This window comes from Lichenostomus cassidix, chromosome 2 (assembly GCF_008360975.1).
Source record: "Lichenostomus cassidix isolate B80296 chromosome 2, HeHo_3.0, whole genome shotgun sequence".
In the NCBI taxonomy this organism is placed as follows: Eukaryota; Metazoa; Chordata; class Aves; order Passeriformes; family Meliphagidae; genus Lichenostomus; species Lichenostomus cassidix.
In genome coordinates, this window is record NC_139482.1 from 21,162,684 (window position 1) to 21,182,069 (window position 19,386).

The 19,386-nt window shown below is 37.1% G+C and overlaps 1 protein-coding gene across 3 annotated transcripts; it reads left to right on the top strand.

Moving 5' to 3' along the window:
- Positions 1-12: 12 nt before the first annotated feature.
- DBF4 (DBF4-CDC7 kinase regulatory subunit) lies at positions 13-14,628 on the top strand. Of its 3 annotated transcripts, none has more exons than XM_085050639.1 (12): positions 13-205; positions 1,319-1,497; positions 3,356-3,550; positions 4,712-4,762; positions 5,303-5,372; positions 5,522-5,598; positions 7,050-7,080; positions 7,357-7,402; positions 9,105-9,236; positions 11,647-11,761; positions 12,065-12,192; positions 13,390-14,628. In XM_085050639.1, the coding sequence occupies exons 1-12, from the start codon at positions 160-162 to the stop codon at positions 14,453-14,455; spliced, it is 2,136 nt and encodes a 711-aa protein (XP_084906765.1). In that variant the 5' UTR covers positions 13-159; the 3' UTR covers positions 14,456-14,628. The 3 variants fall into 3 exon arrangements, with proteins under 3 accessions (XP_084906765.1, XP_084906766.1, XP_084906767.1); XM_085050640.1 differs by having other exon boundaries at positions 7,360-7,402; XM_085050641.1 differs by having other exon boundaries at positions 1,322-1,497.
- Positions 14,629-19,386: the final 4,758 nt, after the last annotated feature.

Below are 19,386 nucleotides of genomic sequence, written 5' to 3' on the forward strand. Positions count from 1 at the left end.
TTCGTTCCTTCCGTGCCCTGTCCCGCCCCTCGGCAGGAGGGGCTCGGCCGCGCGGGCCGTTGGTGAGGGCGCAGCAGCCGCCGCGGAGGCGGGAAGGGAGGCATGGAACGCTGATCGGGGCCGCCGGCGGAGCAGAGCGCGATGTGACTCCGCGGGAAGATGAAGCCGAGCGCTGCCGAGGCCGCCGACAAAGGAGCGCGTCCCGGTGAGCGGCGGGGGGCTGTGGGCAGCGCGGGGACTGCCGCCGCTCGGGCCTGCCTCAGCCGGTGCCGCCATCCCGCCGGGCTGTGAGGCGCCGCAGCCCGCCCGGTGCCGGCTGTGGGCCCGAGCCGCCCTCGGGCTGCCGCTGGGAGCTGGGGGCAGCTGAGGGGCCTTTGTGTGGTTTGGGAGTTAAACGTAAAAGCGTGACCCTGGTGTGTGGGCGATCGCCGGGCCCTGCTGTGCGAGCAGCTCCCCGGGTAGAGCTTCGCTAGGATTCGCGTGGAAGGCTCCTTAGGCCCGAGGTGTGAGAACGCAGCCGCTTTGCAGAGTAACTGCATTGTTATTGCAGTCCTGCCAACTCGCTCCAAACTTTTGATTATCCCTGAGAAGTTTATTATGCGTGGTCCAATACTAGTTCCAGTGTTCAGTGTGTTCATTTTAAAACTGCCCTGACTTGTGTGTGCTGAATATAACACCATATTTTTGTCCCTGATCATCCACAGAATTTCCTTGCATGCTTATCATCCATCTTTTCTGTTTAGGTTCTAGATCAGATACACCAACCTATACCTCCCCATTTGCTTATTTCACTTGGATTTTTTGTCTTTCAGATCCTTCAAAGCTGGCTGCTGTTCCTGCCTCACTTAGTGTGCTCATAAACCTTACTTAGAGAATTTTGCAGCATGAGTAGTGGTTCTGCTCCCTTTCCTAAGACTGTTTCAGGGAGGAAGGGAATACTTAACAGAGGCAGTGTTTTGCATGTTGCCTTTCTGTCTCCAGAAGAGGCCTGCTCACTTTCTGTAGCAGCTCCATTGTCTTGAGCTTCTCCAGAAGAGGAGCAGATAGGGGCAAGTCAGTGAGGAATTAAAATATAATGTAAATCTATCATGTGTAACTGTGCTTCGAGCAACATGGTCTAGTGGAAGGTGTCCCTGCCTGTGGCAGGGAAGTTGAAACCAGGTGATCTCTAATGTCCCTTCCAGCCCAAGGCATTCTATGATTTTATAGAAGCTTGCTGCATCCATTTCCATAATTTAGGAATTTTCCTTTTTGAAAATAAAACCAAAACCCAGTACTGTTTAAATTGACTCTTCTTTTCTTTTTTAATTTTATGTAGCAGATGAAATACAAGCAAAAACAGAAAAGACAAGATCTTCCCTGAAGAATGTGAAAAAAGATATAGGAAAACCAGAGAAACTCAACTTTAAGCCACTCACCGGGAAGGTGTTTTACCTCGATATCCCATCAAATGTGATCTCTGAGAAGTTAGGAAAGGACCTCAAAGAGCTGGGAGGGGTAAGTTAATAATGGAGACCTATATGAATCTAGAAGGAAGTTACACATGTGGAATACCTCTTTTTGTGTTCTTTGTGACTGCATTTTGCTGTGTTTGTACTTTACCTGAGACCTTTATTTTTCTATGTTTGTCTTAATGTTTAGTACAAACAATGAGCTTATCAACAAATTATTGTGTTTTTTCAAGAGAAGCTGCTTTGCTGATTGTAACAAAAGTTCTTATCAGAAAGTTTTCAAGCCAAATGAATAATCAACTGAAAACAAATCTCTGAATTTGTTGGGTTTCGTTGTTTGAGGTGATTTTTCTTCTGCTTCTTCTGACTGTATTGACATATTTACAAGTTACAGCTAATGGTTCTCAGCTGAGCCTGAAAGAGATTAAATGAAGAGTTTTGCATATGTCAACTGTAAGTCAGTAATTTCACTAAGTACTTTTTGCAGAATATCTTAGTATTTTGGCTACTTTTACATTAAGTAATAAATTCTATAAGCATCCTACTGTTTTTTTCCTAATTTTCTGTTCTGTATGGAAGGAACTCTGATACAAGCAAGTACAGGATATGACAGTAACACAAGCAATGCCATTAAAAGTGTTAAACGCCTTTTAAGCACAGAGACAGAAGGGATCTGCTTAAATTGCTATCTGTTCTGAACATTGCTTTGGCAATACTTCTTGACCTCAGAGGGACACTGAACAGCTTTATGAAACTGGTGCTTGTAAACCAAGGTGTTGTCTGAAATCATAGTAGCAGTAAGGATTGGCAATAACATGGTTTTGGGTTAAGCACATTGTTTTACACTACAATGTTTAACATAATTTTAAACACTATATTGTTTAACATCAAATATAAGTGCATGCTGTTGTTTGTCTTTCTCTCTAAACCAGAACTTTAGGAATTCATATATGGAAAAATAAGGTTAAAAATCAAAGACTGAAAAGGAAGTTTTATTGGCTTGTTCTGGGGAGTAGATGCTTGAATCTGAAGTGCTCAACACCCTGAACATCAATTACTGTTCAGTTGTTGCTTGTGTGGAGTGCACTCAGAAGTGCCTCTCTCTGAGTGTCCTGTTTCTGTAAAAGGTACATAGAGCAGAATTGAAAGGCACACTTTCAAGCTATGTGATTTGTGCTTTCCACGCTAATCAGTGGAAAAGAGGAAAATACGTCAAACTGACATAAAATAACAAGGTAAATAGCTGATAATCACACTGTAGTTAGCAACAGAAGACTGAAGGAGCAAAATGGAAGAGAGTCTACACAGAATAACCACATTTTGATATTGCTGAGTATGAGAATATGAATCTACTTAAGACTTTACTTTTCTGAGAAGTGTTATGAATACTATAGGTGTGAAACATGGTAGCTGTCCTGAAATTTTAGTTTTTCTGCTGTTCTAAACTCAATAAATTTATAGCTTCTTGCATACTGTAAATTTCATTTGCAACCAACTGCCTTTGACTTTAGGTGAGCACTTGTGTGTAATTTCTGTTACGTGAAATTATAGACAGTTGTTTTCCTTGAATTAATTTGTTATTTCTTAATGTGGTGTTTCAGTTCTTATGTTTAGAAAGTATTAAAGCTAGATAATACAAAAATTACAATAATCAAAGCAAAGATCTTTTAATGAAGATTGCAAAATTAAGAAATTAAAATTAGAATTTGTGACTGGTAAGGCGCTAGTACAACTTAGTTGTAATTGTCATCCAGATATTTAGAAAATACATTCTTCTTAATTCAATGGTTTTGAACTTAATTGTTTTAGGAGTTTTATCACTTTCCTTTAAAGTATGCAATGTAAAATTGACTTACTGATCTATTGTCCTGAAATAATTATTTGCTTTATGTCTTTATATTTAGAGAGTGGAGAGTTTTCTTAGTAAAGATATCAACTATCTGGTGACTAATAAAAAGGAGGCAAAATTTGCATCAACTCTTGGCCAGATTTCTCCAGTTCCTACTCCAGAATCTGCACCTAATGGAGGAAATGGTTCACCTCATCCTAGCAACCAAAAAGATCAGCATGATGGAAGTTCATTTAAGATAGTAGATACAGTAAGTTTCATAGTAATAGTACTGCAAATCAGGTGTAACCCATGGGATATGTCTTAAATTTTTTCTCCTATTTTGTTTCCTAAAGGTGGCAGCAGTTACTTGGGTGAATAAGGGCTTTTCTTTCAAAAATATTTTTAAACTTATTTAGGCTGACTTGTTAAACTTAACTAACCAAACAAATTCAGCAAATTTTCGGAAACTAATTTTAAAAAAGAGTCATTTTTTCGAATAAGCAGAGTACACTAAAATATTTTCTAATGGGGTATATCTGACTTAATAACATAGATGTCGCATTCGACAGCTGCATCAGGCATATATGGAATTCAGTGATTGCTGTATTGCTAAAGAGACAGCATATTAAAATCTGACTGATGTGGTGTTGTTAATGCTGATATCTACAGAAACTCTCTGATAGTAGTAGGAAATAATTAAAATTGAGCATTATGAATATTAAGTTTTTCTGAGCTCATTCTTAGAGGATCACATTAATTGCAACAGTATGTGAATTTATGCAGGTTTATATGAAGTTTCTTACATGGGCAAGTCTTGCATCCTTTCAAAATACAGTTGAAAATAATTAGCTGTACTACGTACATAGTGCTTATTTAGAAACATGACTGAGTCAGGCTGCAGGCTGGTCTTTGCATTGCATAGGTAAGGTCAGCTCATTTTGCAAATAACCTGGATAGGTAAAGGCAGCTCATTGTGAATAAACAGCAAAAAACAAAAAACAGATGCACTGGTGATAGAAAAGCAGGGGATAAGACAGAGGCTATGATTATATTAACTGTTAGCTTTATTTTCACTAGCCCTGCTGATGAAAGCTCTTCTTCTGGTGCATGCCACTGGGTTCTTATTCCCACCATTAGTTATTCCAGTACTAATGCTGGAGCAGCCTGCTTTAGCCATTTAGCAGCTAGTTTAGGCAGCCATTTTTAGCAGCCTTTAGCCATTTAGCCATTTTTAGCAGCCTGGCTAAAAATGATTGCTTGTTGAGGTTATTTTGGTGCTGAGTTTTTTCCCCTTTGATTGTATCAACCGTAATCCTGTGAGAAAGATGAAAAATTAGCAGTACAGTGAACAAAAGGAGACTCTTACAGCTAACATACGTATTTGTAAGTTGTTTTACTTTGCTACAAGTGTGTTTTTGTTTTAACATAGGTACGTATGAGCAGAGGAAAATCCTTGGTTGAAAAAGCAATCAAAGAACAGGTAAGCCACATAATCAAAAAACTTGTGCTTCAGAACCTTTGGTGGTTTGTTCTTCTAGAAAACAAGCAGTAGTAAAAGTGTTAGTGGTTTTAGAGAAAAATCAGTCATGGAATGCTCAGGCAGAAGTTGAGGGATTGTCCGAAGTAAAATGTCAGGTTTGTTTTGTGGGTACTTCTGGAAGAATTGAAAGTCTGTGGAGTCTTAGGATGAGTATTAAAATTTGTCAGGATTGCTAATATAACTAGCATTTGAGAGATGCTCATGAAGTTAATGTATAAATTCACTGTCTTCAAATTTTACTATAAAATGTGACTATGAAGAACAGCTTTGGCTTTCTGAAGGTTTGAATATATTCTTTTGATGGTGAGGTGCTGTAATACAGAGAAGAGGAGTCTAGGAGAGTTCTAGTCTTTTGGCTAGAAGCAAAGCATCTGCATTTTAATCTCAGTGTTCATACTACATGTTATAATAAATTCATAATGATTTTAAATAATCTACTATGTATTGCTTAAGTTTATTAATATAATTTGTTGCTTGCAGGACTTAATTCCCTCTGGTAGTATACTATCCAATGCTTTGAGTTGGGGAGTGAAGATACTTCATATTGATGGTAAATATTTTCGTAAGACGAAGCCTGACTTGAACTTCTTGTAACGTTCATTTTAATTATTCTTTTGTTGAATTCAAAATATTAAAAATTACATCAGACATACAAAAATAAAGTCTACTGGGTATAATTCTCCTTCTTTCCTTTGCCAGATGTTAAGAATTGCATTGAACAAAAGAAAAGAGAGCTCTATCTAATCAAAAGAGCAGGCAGTTCTTCTAAAGATGTGGTAAGTGGCCCTTTGCCATTTGTGAAAATGCCATTTGTTTCATTAACTAAGAAAACAGTAAGTACTAAAGTACTAAGTACTGCCTACTGTGAAGCTTGCAGATTTTATTTAAATGAAGGTATTGCTCGTTTTCAATTTTTCACAGACTAGTATCTTTTGTGAGTTGATTTAAAAACCATCTTTCAAAAATACGAAGAATTTGCTGTATATTTCAATGTTATTTAAAAACAACTGTAATAGTAGCATTGATTCCATAATGTGTAGACATGTGCTCTTGCAAAGGACATGTAAGAATCAGAAGTGCTGAACTGTTGGAAATTTCCATTCTGCCTGCCTCAAAAGTAATAAATAATAAAATGTATTTTGGTTTTAGTATGATGTAGATGGTGGCTAAGTTGCTTTGTATAATTTTCCCTGCAACACAGTTATTAGAAACTTTCATTTTGATGGGCTATTTTGAAAAATCATAGTTATGTTTCCTGGAGAAGCTGCCTCTATGAGGAATCTGCAGCTCTCCCTTCCCAAAGAATGAGCATGAAGCATCTTCAAGCTATTCTGCCAATCATGTGCAGTTGGCATGTGAATACCCCCTTTTCGCAGGTTTTTAGTCTATGATATAGTGAGACATTAAAGCTCACAGTTCTTGTGTGCTCCATCTGCAGCTGCTCTGTAATTTAAATGAAACACGTGAAGTTGTACAATTGACTAGTTTAGCCGTGGGGCCCTGATAAGTAAGTGGAACCTCAGTGTATATTATGTTGTTTTGGAATACAATATTGGCTAGTTACTCAGGCCACATAAAATCCTCTGCCAAATCATCATTTTGTTCATGGATAGCGGGTGAGGTTTTTTTGCAAATAGTATAAAATGAGTTTGTACCTCTGATGCTTGAATGTAGACTTCATTTTTTTCTGAAGACAAAATATTCCTTTTAATTTTAGTCTTTATTGCTAAGAATAATAAAGACCCAGCCTGTGTAAATCCATTCAAATGAAAGAATTGCTTTTATTGGAGATACTTGCTGTTCTACAGGTTTTGGTGGCATTTTGCAGCTTGCAGTTAATTAGGATTTATAAAATGTTGTGAAAATGTTAATCTGTATTAAAGACTGAACTTTCAACCATGGCAAGGTATTTTCAGGGTGGAAAGAGTAAGTGTATAAATTTACCTTTCTGAGTTTCTTTGTTTAGATATGCTTTTAGAAAAAATTACTGAGGCATCTGAAGGAGAACACTTCTTTTTTTCACTGTATAAATAAATATTTCTTTAGAAACGTTACCTTATTTCAAAGTACTAATGAGCTTAGGTTCCTGCAAAATTCATCGTGGCTGTATGAAGTCATGATTAACACAGGGAGACTCTCATAACTTGAATTATCTACAGCTAAATCTTTAAGTAAAGTGCAGAATAATACTCACGGGGATTTTATACTGTCTCTCTTTTTTCAATAGGAAAAACACGTCACTGCTCAAAAGTCAAAAAGTAAGTACTTCAGTAATTGTAGAGGTTTCTGGCTTGACTTATTTTTTGAATGCTTGAAAATGTGCTACACTTCTCGTGTGGTCAAATGTGGTGCTGTACTCCAATTGGTATGTCCAAGAAAAGCATGTAGAAGAACTTGGTGGAAATCAAAGGGTTTGTCAAAACCTTTACATAATGAGTTCTAAAATAAGGTCTGTTTATTTATTAAGCTACTGGAGTAACTTGATAAAGGATGAAAAGTAATTCTGTATTAATTTCCTCTTCTTCCCCCTTGAGCAGGTAGACTGAAAAGACCATTTATCAGGGTGGAAGATAGGAGTCGGTAAGTGTTCTCTTCGAGCATTCAGTAATGTGATTCTCAAACTGAGTAATTCAGAATTACTTGAGGAAGTGTGTCCTTAGATCTCAATTTCTTTCAATTTTCTGACTTCAGATGTCAAGTATACTGCCCTCTTATAACATGCAAATGTGTTTAGCCACCACATTAGATTGAGCAAGTAGTAGTATAGTAGGGAATATTTGTAGTTGGTGATGGAAGTGGCAAGTTAACAGGTAACTCCAGTTTGTAGGTCATGAGAGTTCTTTGGGTTACTTCCTGCCAACGGCTATATGAATGAAAGGGAAACCTGAACCTTTACATCTTTTCTTAGATCCAAATCCTGCAGCCCAAAAGGCTGATAAAACTTTGCATAATATATTCCAGTCCTGTAGTCCCAACTCAATTACATTCATCTCCTGCTGAGACCCTTTAGATGTAAGGAAAGAGAAGTTTTTAGTTAAAATAATTAATTGACATTAGGTTTAATTTCCCATTCAATCACTTCTTTTTAAAAGGAAAAATTACAAGCTATTAATCTGATTTCAGTATCCACAGTAGCATGAAATTTGATACTTTCAGCCTTGAAAAATGTCATGTCTTTCTGGTCCTGTAATCAATCAGTCTTGGTTGTGTAAGAAAATGCCAGTTAGCCAGAAGTTGAGAGAACAGTGAATTGTGAAAAAAGGTTCGGTTCTACACAGCATGATTTGCACCTTTAAATTCCTAACTAATTTCTGAATTATGATGTTGTTTATAAGCGCTAAATTCTTTGACCTGATTTCTGACACTTTGCTGAATTGAAAGAGAGATCTAAACCTGTACACTGTGAGTTGGTGCAATAGGTATGAGGGACATGAGTGTAGTGGGGGGAATTGGACCAACACAGTTGTAAGGACAAGAAATAAATATATAAATATATGTGAATTTGACTTCAAAATGTAGTGGAGCACTAAACACTCAGGCTTCTAAATATTTGTGTAACATAGTTTTTTAATGTTTATGCAACGTAAGTAACGGTTCAGAAGCAGAACGAGATGCTTAGCTGTCACTATTATGTTTTCCAGACTTACTCTTCTAACAGGTTTTGCCTGGGTAGCTTATAATAGTAATGTGGGGAAAAAATCAGAGTGAATCCTGCCATCAGCATTTCAATCAAATGATTATTCAGTATGTGAATTTTCAACATGCCCTATTTTAATAGTTCTTAATTTTTTCAGAGGTCTGGTATGGGTGCTGGTTCTGGTATCTCTCAAAGTACAATGGTGTACAGGATGACTATTTTTCTGAAAAATGAAGGGGCAGTTTTTATATTTTGAATGCTTAATTGATTAATTTTTTAAAAGAAAATGGTAAAATAAAAAAAAAAAAGAGCATTGTATGTTGGGAACTGCTGTAGCTACTTCTCAGGAGCACAAATGCATTGTTGTCCAAATTGTTCTTAGGGTTATTGGTTCCCAACTCACAAAAACTAGTATGCACACAAGTCATATCCCATAGAATGTGTAAGATAGCTATGGAAACTAAAAAAAGGTATCAAGGAGGGAATTAATGACTTATTCTAAGATACCTGTCTGCTTAGTGTTCTGTGTATGTCATATGTAGAAGAGAAGCACTTTTTCAAGATTGTGGACCTGGTGTGATGTATGCAATGAAGTCCTTTTTCTGTTTTTGATGGTTCTCATGTACTTGTTTTGTCTTAATACAGCCAGTACCGGCCATTTTATCTGCAGTTACTGAGTTTTCCATTTCTGAACTACTGTGTTCCAAAGCCATATAGTCCATTTGAGGTGGATAAGAAGTATCCTGCTGGTCAAAAACAAACTCAGTCTAAGCAAAGGTTTGTTGAAAACTTGTTATTGTGGTGTAGGTAGAGGAGAGGGTTGTTCTCTAAATTATTTCATAAGTAATTTTGTTCTAAAACAATTGCTTTTCTTCTAATTTTCTGTGCTATTTAATACTGTTGGTGTCTGTCTGTCTATCTGTACCCTCTTTATCCTGTCTTTAGTCCTTTTTTTTGGGCATACAGATGCATACATCTAAAATGTGGCCTTCTCCTTTCGCTGTGGGTCAGCATAAGACTTTTTTTTCCTTTCTGCCACTGGTTTCTTCTTTGTCATCATCTTGGATGCTATTCAGTAAGTATTTCACAGGAAGTGAGTTTCTTACGACTTCTTTTGTATTTGTCCATATAGTGCTGAAGTAGGTAGTTAAATTTTTTAAAGCAGTGATATTCAATCACAGTGCATAACCATTGTTGATAAAAGAGCGTGTTTTGTTGATAAATTTATAGAAATTAGACTGCTAATACACCTTCAACTCTCCAGAGATGAAAAGTGGATGCCAGCCGCCCATCTATTAGATGCAGTTGGTTTTACAGCGTTTATGTAGCATTTTGGCATTCAGGTTCTGTTTGAGTACTACAGATGCAGTTAGAACTTCAGCAAGTCAATTTTATGAATTGGAGCTATTTAAGAGTCTTAATTAACTGGTTTTAGTGAATCAGTGTGGATTTTAAAAATTTTTTCTACCTAGCTTATTTCATTGACTTCTAAAATTGATTCATGTGAGAGAATCAAGATATGTAGGGGAGAGATAGCTTTGCTGCATGTGCAACTTTCTGTATTTAGTAAGTTGCTGCCTTTTCTGTTCTTGGGGCTGAAGGTTTACCTAGCTGTGATACCTGTTTTCTTTATAAAATGGCTTCTCCAGAGTTCTGTCAAGTCTTGGCCTTAATATGGTGCTGGAGGTTTCAGCAGATGTTGCCATGATGCTTTTTTTTTTTTTTTTCTCTAATTGCAATGAAGGTAGCAGTATGAAAAAGCGAAAAACATATATTGCAAGGGTTACTGCTGTATTAGTAAGGCAATTTCTGATTGTGTCTCTTCAGAGGAGATTTGGAAGGCCCATTCTTTCTAAAGCATTAAAAAACAAGAAGAAAAGGTTTCAGGATTTATGTTTGAATTAATATTCTTAATTAATATTTCACATGGGCACATACCAAAGAGATGTTTAGGTGGAAAATTGTTCAATACTCAGGAGGTGAATGTGAACATCAGTTTTGGGAGGGGGGTGGGGGGGAATGTTCACTTTTTTTATCTTTACCTGGGAGAAAAGCTTGTTGAAGCAAAGTTGTTAGTTCTACTTGCTTCTGCATTGGGCAAGACCTGCAGACTTACTCAGTCTTCAGATGATACATTCTATTGCTTATATCCTGCTTTACTGGTACTCTGTGAGTTTGACTGTTTTCCAGAGGGAAGGTGTGAAGACTGGTGTAACAGTAAAAGCACACGCTAGGGTTCCCCATCCTGGGGAACGCAAGAAATGCTGGGGCAGGTGTTAACAGTGCATTCCTATGCTTTGTAAACTAGAGATTTTTCAAGACAGACTTTTTTGGTGTAAAGTCCTGAGCTTACATCTATGCAGATACTTGGTAAAATCTGTCAGAGTGATTTTTGGCTAAACAGGGAGATGGCACTATTCCTTTAAAGTGAAAGGGAAGTAGAGACTAATGACTTTGCTTTACTGCTGGCATATCAACCTTAAGTGGTTTAGTACTAGATTGCTGCAAGTAGTAGCTTTCCCCAGATGAGGACTCAGATGATCATGGAGCAGCTGTTGAAAACCTCTTCATATTTTAATCTCCAGGAAGAACTTTAAGTTCCCTTTTTTGTATTCCCACCTAGCCTGTACCTAGAAAAATAGGACAAAATGGCATTTGGCCAGCATATTCAAAATCTACTTATAACCAACAAATATGGCTGTTACTTTTGCCACAGAGTCAGGGGTCATCTGTTAGACCAGGTGTGTATTTTCTAGGCTTCAAAAATATTGACAGTGGGTGTTAAAATACTTTTTTTTTCTGTTTCTAGTTTGGGTTTTTTCATCTGTGCACAGAGATTTCTAAATGTCCTTTGATTATTTGTTTAGCAATCTTGTATTATTTATTCTGAATCAGTAGTAGTACATCTGTAGTAACCTGGATGTTATTTGCTTTCATGCCATTCCACTGGCTCTGCCTGTCTTCTTGCAGCAACTGTTTCTGTGTTTTGTTTGTTTGATTTTAAATCTATACATAACTTTTCTCTTTGTTTTTTCTAAGTGTTGACTAAAATAATGTCAATAGTTTAAGGGGAAATAAAGGTTTGTTTTGTGGTTTTATTTTTTAAATGAATAAGGAAGAGCATACTGTGAGGGGCAAGTTGAGCACTCAGTTCCATATTTAAGACTCATTAATATTCTCTTAACAGAAACAAAATAAACAGTGACAAGGACTGTGGAATACCTGCTCAGTTTCCTCAGAAGGACAAAAAAAAGAGAGGATATTGTGAATGTTGTGGAAAGAAATATGAAGATCTGCAAACAGTATGTGAAATGTCAAATATATGCTTTGATACCATCATATCTCTTAAGTGTGGTATCTCTAGAGGTTTCTTTATAATGTTTTATTTTAAAATATTTTTCTGAATAACCAGTAAGTGGGTATTTTCCCCCATGTTAGAAGTAGCAATTAGGAATTAAAACCTGTCTATGATGGCTGAAGGCACTAGTAATTCGTGTACTGGAGATGCTGGTAGTAAATGAATGATACTTGCTTGCTCCTTGTACTGATGACTTATATATTCATACTGTCTTCATATCTTGTTTCATGTTTTTTTTTCATTGCAGCATCTTGAAAGTGAACAGCACCAAAATTTTGCACAAAGCACACAGTATGAAGTTGTTGATGATATAATCTCAAAGCTAGTTTGTGAGTTTGTGTCATACAAAGATGATGATACAGAAAAAATTAAAAGGTGAGTTGCATGTTGTAAATTTCAAAGATTCTGTGAGTCAAAACATTGAACATGAAGATAGTTCTGAAATTCTTGATCTGACTAGAGTGGGATAAATTCATGTTTTAAACTCTGAAATAAATAATGGAAATTTGCAATGCAGCTATACCTGGCAAATCAGTTCTGTAAAGCTGAACTTAGGAAAAAAAAATCAGAAATGCAGATGGCATCAAAGATGAGACTGAAAGTTGCCAGAAGTTGTCCTACCTATCTGCAGCTTTTGGAAAGCAATATCTACTGTGCTGAAATATTGCTAACAGAAAGACAGCAACGTCTGGACATCTTGCTCTGAATGCCTTCTGTCACTTTTAGTCTAGGGACAGCAAATCAGTCAATCTGATCTCCTTACCTGTGGAAAAACTTCCTTCCTATACTCTAAACCTCTTAGCTTCTGTGCTGCCTGTGCAGGACAATGAAAACAAATGTTCCTTTCTTCGTTGTTGCTCAAGAACTTGAAAGGATGAGAAAGGCTTGTTTGGTGTCTTGGACTGTAGGCACCAGGGTCTTTGTTGTGTGAAGCAGTAACACTGTTCAAGGGTGCTCTGATTTTTTGCAAAGGAATCAGCACATAAGGAGTAACTTCCTTTTTTATTTATATTTTTTAAAAAGAAAAATAATGAAGAAATAAATATATTATTGAAATCAAAGGAAATGCAAATAGAATCAAACAATTGATAGCCTAATGAAAACAAGCCTCTTTCTTTTGTGATTTCAAAATACTCAGATTTGTTGGGCTTGAAATCCCATCAAGAAAACAATGTTAATTTTGTGTGTATATATCACTGAATATTTGTAAGTATTTATAGTCATTGCATTGTATTCATTAACTTTTTTTGTTCTCAATGCCACTGGAAATTGAGATTTACTGAAATAATTCTTTGTGTGTTTTTAGAACAATTTTATGGGATGTAGAAATCAGTAAGAAAACATCAAAACTGTAAGGCACCCTGCTGCTGTAAAATAGTGTTACTACCTTAAATACATCTTTCCTTGTGTGTTGCTACCCTAAATATATCTTTCCTTGAAGAGTAAAAACAAAAACTCCTTTGTCAGTTCAGTTGCTTTTCTAGAATCAGTTGCCTATGGAGTTATGTTGCATCGGGTTTTTTATGTTTTGTGTTTTATGTTTTTTAATATTTTTAAACAATTTCATTGTAGGACAAAATGTAGCACAGGATGTTTTTCTCCTATTATTGGAAAGATAACCAGACCAGATGAGCTGAAAGAGCGACTGAAAAAGCAACGCATTTCTTTAAAAACTTATTCATGGAAGGATACTGCATTGCAGGCACTCAAACTGGATTGCCAGCCTGCAGAAGTACAACTGAATTCTGTGCCAATACCTACCCCTGTTTCTGCATCTGTCTGTTCAGTTCTTTATTGTCACCCATCAGAACCTTTGGAACCAAAAAGTAAGTTCAGAATTAATAATGAAAAGATTCAGACTGATTGCTCCTGTGCTGTGAACTCAAGAGAGACTGTTGTAGCATCAAATTCCATACAACCACCCCTTCAGAAAATTGACAAAGTGTACACAGAGAGCTTGTCTCGAGCTTCTGAGCCATTCAGCAAGGAAATACTGGAAGCAGATGTAAGTAAAAAGAATGTACAGTGTTTTCAAGAAGGAATGTATACTTTATATTCTCATTCCCAAGTTACAGATTTCAATGAAAAAGACAAAAACTTATTGCAGCAAAAACGAAAATTAAATAATTCAGTAGTTCTACCAGCAAAGTGTTTGAAAAAAACAGATGCCAATCCTACGTTTGTCAAGAAACATCATGATTTATGTGATAATCATCAACAAATGCAGCACAATATCATTCTGGAGGCTGAGGTATCTGACACTGCTGTGAACAAAGAACTTAATGCATCAGCTGCCAGCAATGCCCACAGTTCACCGTCTGGAAAGCTGCACAGAAAAGTGAAGCCTAACTTGGGAAGGAACAAAAGAGAAACCCAGAAACATAATGTGGAGTTATGTGTAAAGAATACAGATGGACTGTCTGTTCCTGAAGAGAAGAGAAGCACTTGTAGCTCACCACTGCAGACCCTATTGGAATTATTTCAGACAAGTGAAAGAAACTCAGAATTTAGAGGTTTTTCAAGTTACACTGAAAACAAATGTTCAGTGGGCATAAATGATGTATGTGAAGGGCAGAATACAAATGTTATGTGGTCATTATTTTCCTCTTCATCCTCATCCCCGTTTTTTGGATTTTGATACTGGTTTATTTAATATAGTGATTTTTGTAATTGACCTGAAAATTTAAGATTCTGTTCATGAAGACTTAAATTGCTGTATTATATGTACAGGTTTTTTGGTTTTCGAGTTTTTTAATGCAAAACTTCTGCATTTATATGTAAATATAAAAAATAAAACAAAGTTTGGTTTTGGTCATGTGTATTGGAGTTTTTTGGTCATGTGTTTTGGATATTGCTTTATCATGGCTGCTAAAAGTCTCTGACCCCAGATTTGGATTAAATGAATTGCTAGGCAAAGCATGATGCAGCTGCATTTAGATAGAGTAATTTTCTGAAATCCTTGATTATTATACATTCCAAGTAACCACGTTAAAAATAACTGGATGTTCCATTGTAAATAAGGTAGCTCATTACTCACAGACCACTGGGACATTTGGTTGCTTCCCTTCCCTGTTTCTTCTGCTGCTGCTTTAATAGAGAACCCACTAACAAAGATGTATTACAGTCTTTGACTACTCTGATGTATTATGATAAAATTAAAACTAGATCTAATGTCTATTTCAGTTAATAAGAAAGCAGATGTATATTTTCATTGGCAGGAAACAAAAAACCAACAGGGCAGGTAGATTTCTGATCGACTTGGGTTGTTTGGTTGATTTTTCTTTCAGGGTAGCCAGCCTGTCAGACTGGCTTACTTGGAGGCTGAGTGAAAGATACAAGTGAGAGTTGGGAAGAATTTTTTTTTTTTTTTTTTAAATAATGCAGATCTTTACCAGAGCTGATTTCTTTCAGAACTTCTGTATCTGTAAATCATGAGAGAGCACAAGTATGAAATTACAAGAGGCAAAGCTTTATTAATAAATGTAAAGTGTCTTGAGGTCACGTAAGAGATCTAAACCAGCAGAAATTACTTCCATTATTTTTTGTGTAAATTACTTCTTTGCATTTTCATCTCTTGCCCATTTAATATTCTCAAACCTAGTGCTCTTATGGTTAAAGCGCTTTAATGTTGTGTGCTATTGTCTGTTCTTTATAGGCTTTTTTCTGTGAGGGGTAGGTAAAGCTGCTTGGAGTGCAGGAATGGGTGAGGGAAATTACATAAAATTACTTTCCTTTAGAGAGCATATGAATTGGTAGCTTAATGATGAAAGTAGCTGCTTAGGGAGTTGCTGTCACCGTAACGGTGACGTTTCTTATTCCCCTGTTAATGCAATTTCGTGTACAGTCTGCTAAGGACTGCTTTTGGCTTCTCCACCTTACTGGTCACTGATCTGGATTCACATCCAGAAAATATAGAAAGCCATTACAAAAATGAGCAAAATTAAGATTTTAAAAAGGAGTTGATCTTGCATGTGTATGTCTGTATTTATTTTTTGCCTGTAAATTACCAGTATGTAGTGTTCTAGGACTGGGATTTTAAAGCAGAACATTGAAGCAATTACTTTGTTCTTCATTTTGAGTGACACTTTAATGATTGCTCTCTGGTTCAATGAATGCAATATATTTTAGGAACAAGTGTTTTGACTGTTTTTCTTCTATTGAGATAATTTTGTTTGTTTGGATGTTTTTTTGTTGGGGTTTTTTTTTTTGGTTGGTTGGTTGGAGTTTTTCTGGGTGTGGGTTTTTTCTAGCTTTTGGTTCAGTCTTAAAACTAAAATTAGAAATATTTGCATTTTCCCCCAACACAATCTGCAACCATCTGCCAGTGAATATCTCTTGTGGCCACATCCCTGCTCCCATCCCTGAGGCACACACTCCTTAGCTGGTGTGGCAGCCTCCCTCTGACTGGGATGTATGTGCAAGGCTATTGACAAACAGAATGTGTATAAATATGCCATGTTAAGTATGCAGGGTAGAAGAAGTCACTAAATGAGTTGGTAAATCTACTCATCAGATAAACTATGTTTTGTGTATGATTAGGTGCAATCCTAGAACATGTTAGCTCAACGGGCACTGCAAAGAAGAGTTTTAAACATGATGGAATCTGGCTTTAGAATCTTGAAGGGAAAAAACGTCAGAGATTTGTCATTAAAATATGAAGAGTATTCATTGCAATCCAGAACAAGACAGGAGAGTCACTACTACTGGTTGCAAAAAGCAGTTTTAGTCATGATGCAGATTTTTTTTACTGGTCACTTTAGTGTGCTTGTTAAGAGTTCCCTTCGTAGTATATTCAGATGGCATCACAAGCCACAGTAAGCCTATTAACTATTTCCAAAACAGATTTACTCAGCATATTTAATTATTTTAATGTATTTATTATCTTTTAAGCTTGTTTGTAAAAAAACCAACAGTTTTTACAAAAATTTGAAAATATGTCACAATTTGAAAAAATTAATATGGAAGGGTAGTTACTAAACATCGGCCTCGACTTCCTTACAGAGAAGAGAATTGAGTATTTTCAAAACATGGGGCAGTGATTCTGAGAAATGTCAAACAGTTCAGACAAAGACAACCACAAGTACCTCTCTGGTCACTAAAACCACTTCTAATGGCAAGCCTTTATTTTTTGGTGAGTACGTATTTGTGATAATTTGATATTATATAATTAAAGTTTGAAGTGTTCCTAAGTACCTGCATTTCTTCTAATGCACTTCATTTTTTAATTGTCTTGCTTTCTGTGGCTTTGAGAAGCAGGTGTAGGTAATGTTTATATTCAATTCAGATGCAATCGTTAATATTGTAACTTTTGCTTCCTTTTTGTGGTGGTTAGACACATTTGGAGCTCTATTCCCATACTCTCTGCAGCATACACTGATACACAGTGTGAGATTCCAAGTTTTAATGAAGCACACAAACCTTGAGTACCAAAAGAAAAGACGGGAAAGCTTTAACCCTTGTGTAGAGCAGACACTACTTTTAAGGTCTGATTGAAAAAATACCCCCTAGAATTTTAGATCATAAAAGTACTCTTATTTAAGTGATTATCTTGTGACCAGGGATAGTCCTTGTTTCATAGGTGTGGCAAGCACATTTCTGGGGATTTGAAATGTTTTTTGATATTTAAAATGTTACATTAGGAGGTATGTGCAGACACACATACACGCATGCCAATGCTGAAAGTCTCTGCAGACTGTTTAGTACTTCAGTGTAAGGTTGAGTTCAGACCAGGGGAGAAAGCAAAATGATCTTCAGTTAAAACTTTTAATGTGGGAACTGTAACTGGAAAATGTAAGGTTGGGATGGTAGTAAGAGCATCTAAAGAAATACAGGTGTTGAAAACTGCTCTTAGAAGTGTAATAAATGCAGGTATGATTTGTGTCAAAAGAAACACGATATCTCGAATGTTGATGCACTGAGTGTAAATTAGCCCTAGCACCCATTGGCACAGAGGACTGCCAGGAGGAATGGGAGATTGAGTCGTCCTTATAAAGCATGAAAAACTAAATTAAGATATGGACCACAAAGATTGCATTGGCTATTGTGTAACATAATCATGTGCTAATATTTTGGCTATTGTTAGATTGTATTGGCTATTTTGTAGCTCAACCGTGTGCTAATATTGCATTGGCTGTGTGCTAAAATTACATTGGGTATTGTTAGGAACACAATGAAAAAGGGGGAAAGGGAGCGATGAAGACCCACAGCCTTCCTCCTCAAACGACCACCAAAGGAGTGAAGCAAGCAAAACGACCCCCTAATAACAGTGGACGCAAGCGCAGAAGACAGGGCATGGCATGGAAAAGAAGAACTTAAGAGGGTGGAGATACTGGAGAAACAAAACCTAATAATGTATAAAATGGGGAAGGTTAGACCAAAGTGTCAGTGTCGTTGGCAGAGCGAAGACTCCCTGGCACACCCAGTGCTGCTTCCTTATTGCCTTCCAGCCTTATATCCTAAATTCTTAATTTCAATTATTTTGTAATCTGCTTATTATTAAAATTTTGCTGCTAAATTCTGATTGACCCGTTGTCATTTATAACAGAAGTGAAGCATTGGAAGAAGTAAGTCATGCTTTACTTGAATTACACCTACACCCCAGGCTTGGGTTTTTGCAGTGGATGCCCAAGCACTGCATAAGGCTTTGCTCCATAGTATGTGTTTATCTGGAGCAGAAATGTGTCTATTCAGGTAAGTCATAGTGTAGCTGAGAGGGTAGAGTTCCCGATCCATGTGTGTGTGCATGGGGTGTACATACAGACAGTGCTCTGGGGATTAGCAACTCCAACACCACGCAGATGTGAGGAAGTTCTGCAGTAACTTCTGAGATTCATGCGTTCAAGTAAGCCCTATGCTCTGCAGCAGGATTTGTGAGCAGTAATCTCTCTTGCCCAACATCCAGCTGCAGATCATTTGATGCCAAGCAACAGGTGACTGCAAAGCCAGCTTTCCCATTGGCGTTGCAGGGAAGTTAGTTACAACCTGACCTTGTTTGAGTCCTTAGATGCACCTGTGAACGTGTGTGCATCTTCATCCTGCATCTGAAGAGCCTCAGCTCTGAAGCACTCAGCTGATGTAGCTGGTGATGGTGTCTGTGAAGCTTTTGTGGCAATCTCTGAGTGAAGGAATGATGAAAAAATGGTAGCTGCTTTAACTGGTGTAATTACAGTGAGGCATGTAGACACAGGATAAAAATAGGAATCCTTCCATGTTCTCCAGCTGGAGAACCTTTGTGAGCTATGTGGTCCATGTGGCCTCTGGGCTGGTGGCTCATTAGCACCAGGGGCTGATAAAGGCTGATCATGGTGGGCTTTGTGGTCATGTTGACAGTTGATACCACAGCAACATCAAATCACAGTCTACCTTGGACTTACACTGAGTCTTCTCAAAGGTGGAGAGCACTTCCTTGCCCTAGTTTCATTCTGTAGGTGCTTAGACTCTGAGAACTTTAGGACATGCAATCAGATTGTATAAAGAATTATGGGAAGTTCCTGAAATAGTGAAGTGTAAGACAAAACTACAATCAAACGTGATCAAGTGTTCATATCCTTCTTGGGTGACTAGTTTAGA

Coding starts and splice junctions, on each gene's coding strand:
- DBF4 (XM_085050639.1), top strand. CDS start 160: ATGAAGCCGAGCGCTGCCGAGGCCGCCGACAAAGGAGCGCGTCCCG. Junction 4,763..5,302: donor AAAAAGCAATCAAAGAACAG/GTAAGCCACATA, acceptor TGTTGCTTGCAG/GACTTAATTCCCTCTGGTAG. Junction 11,762..12,064: donor AATATGAAGATCTGCAAACA/GTATGTGAAATG, acceptor TTTTCATTGCAG/CATCTTGAAAGTGAACAGCA.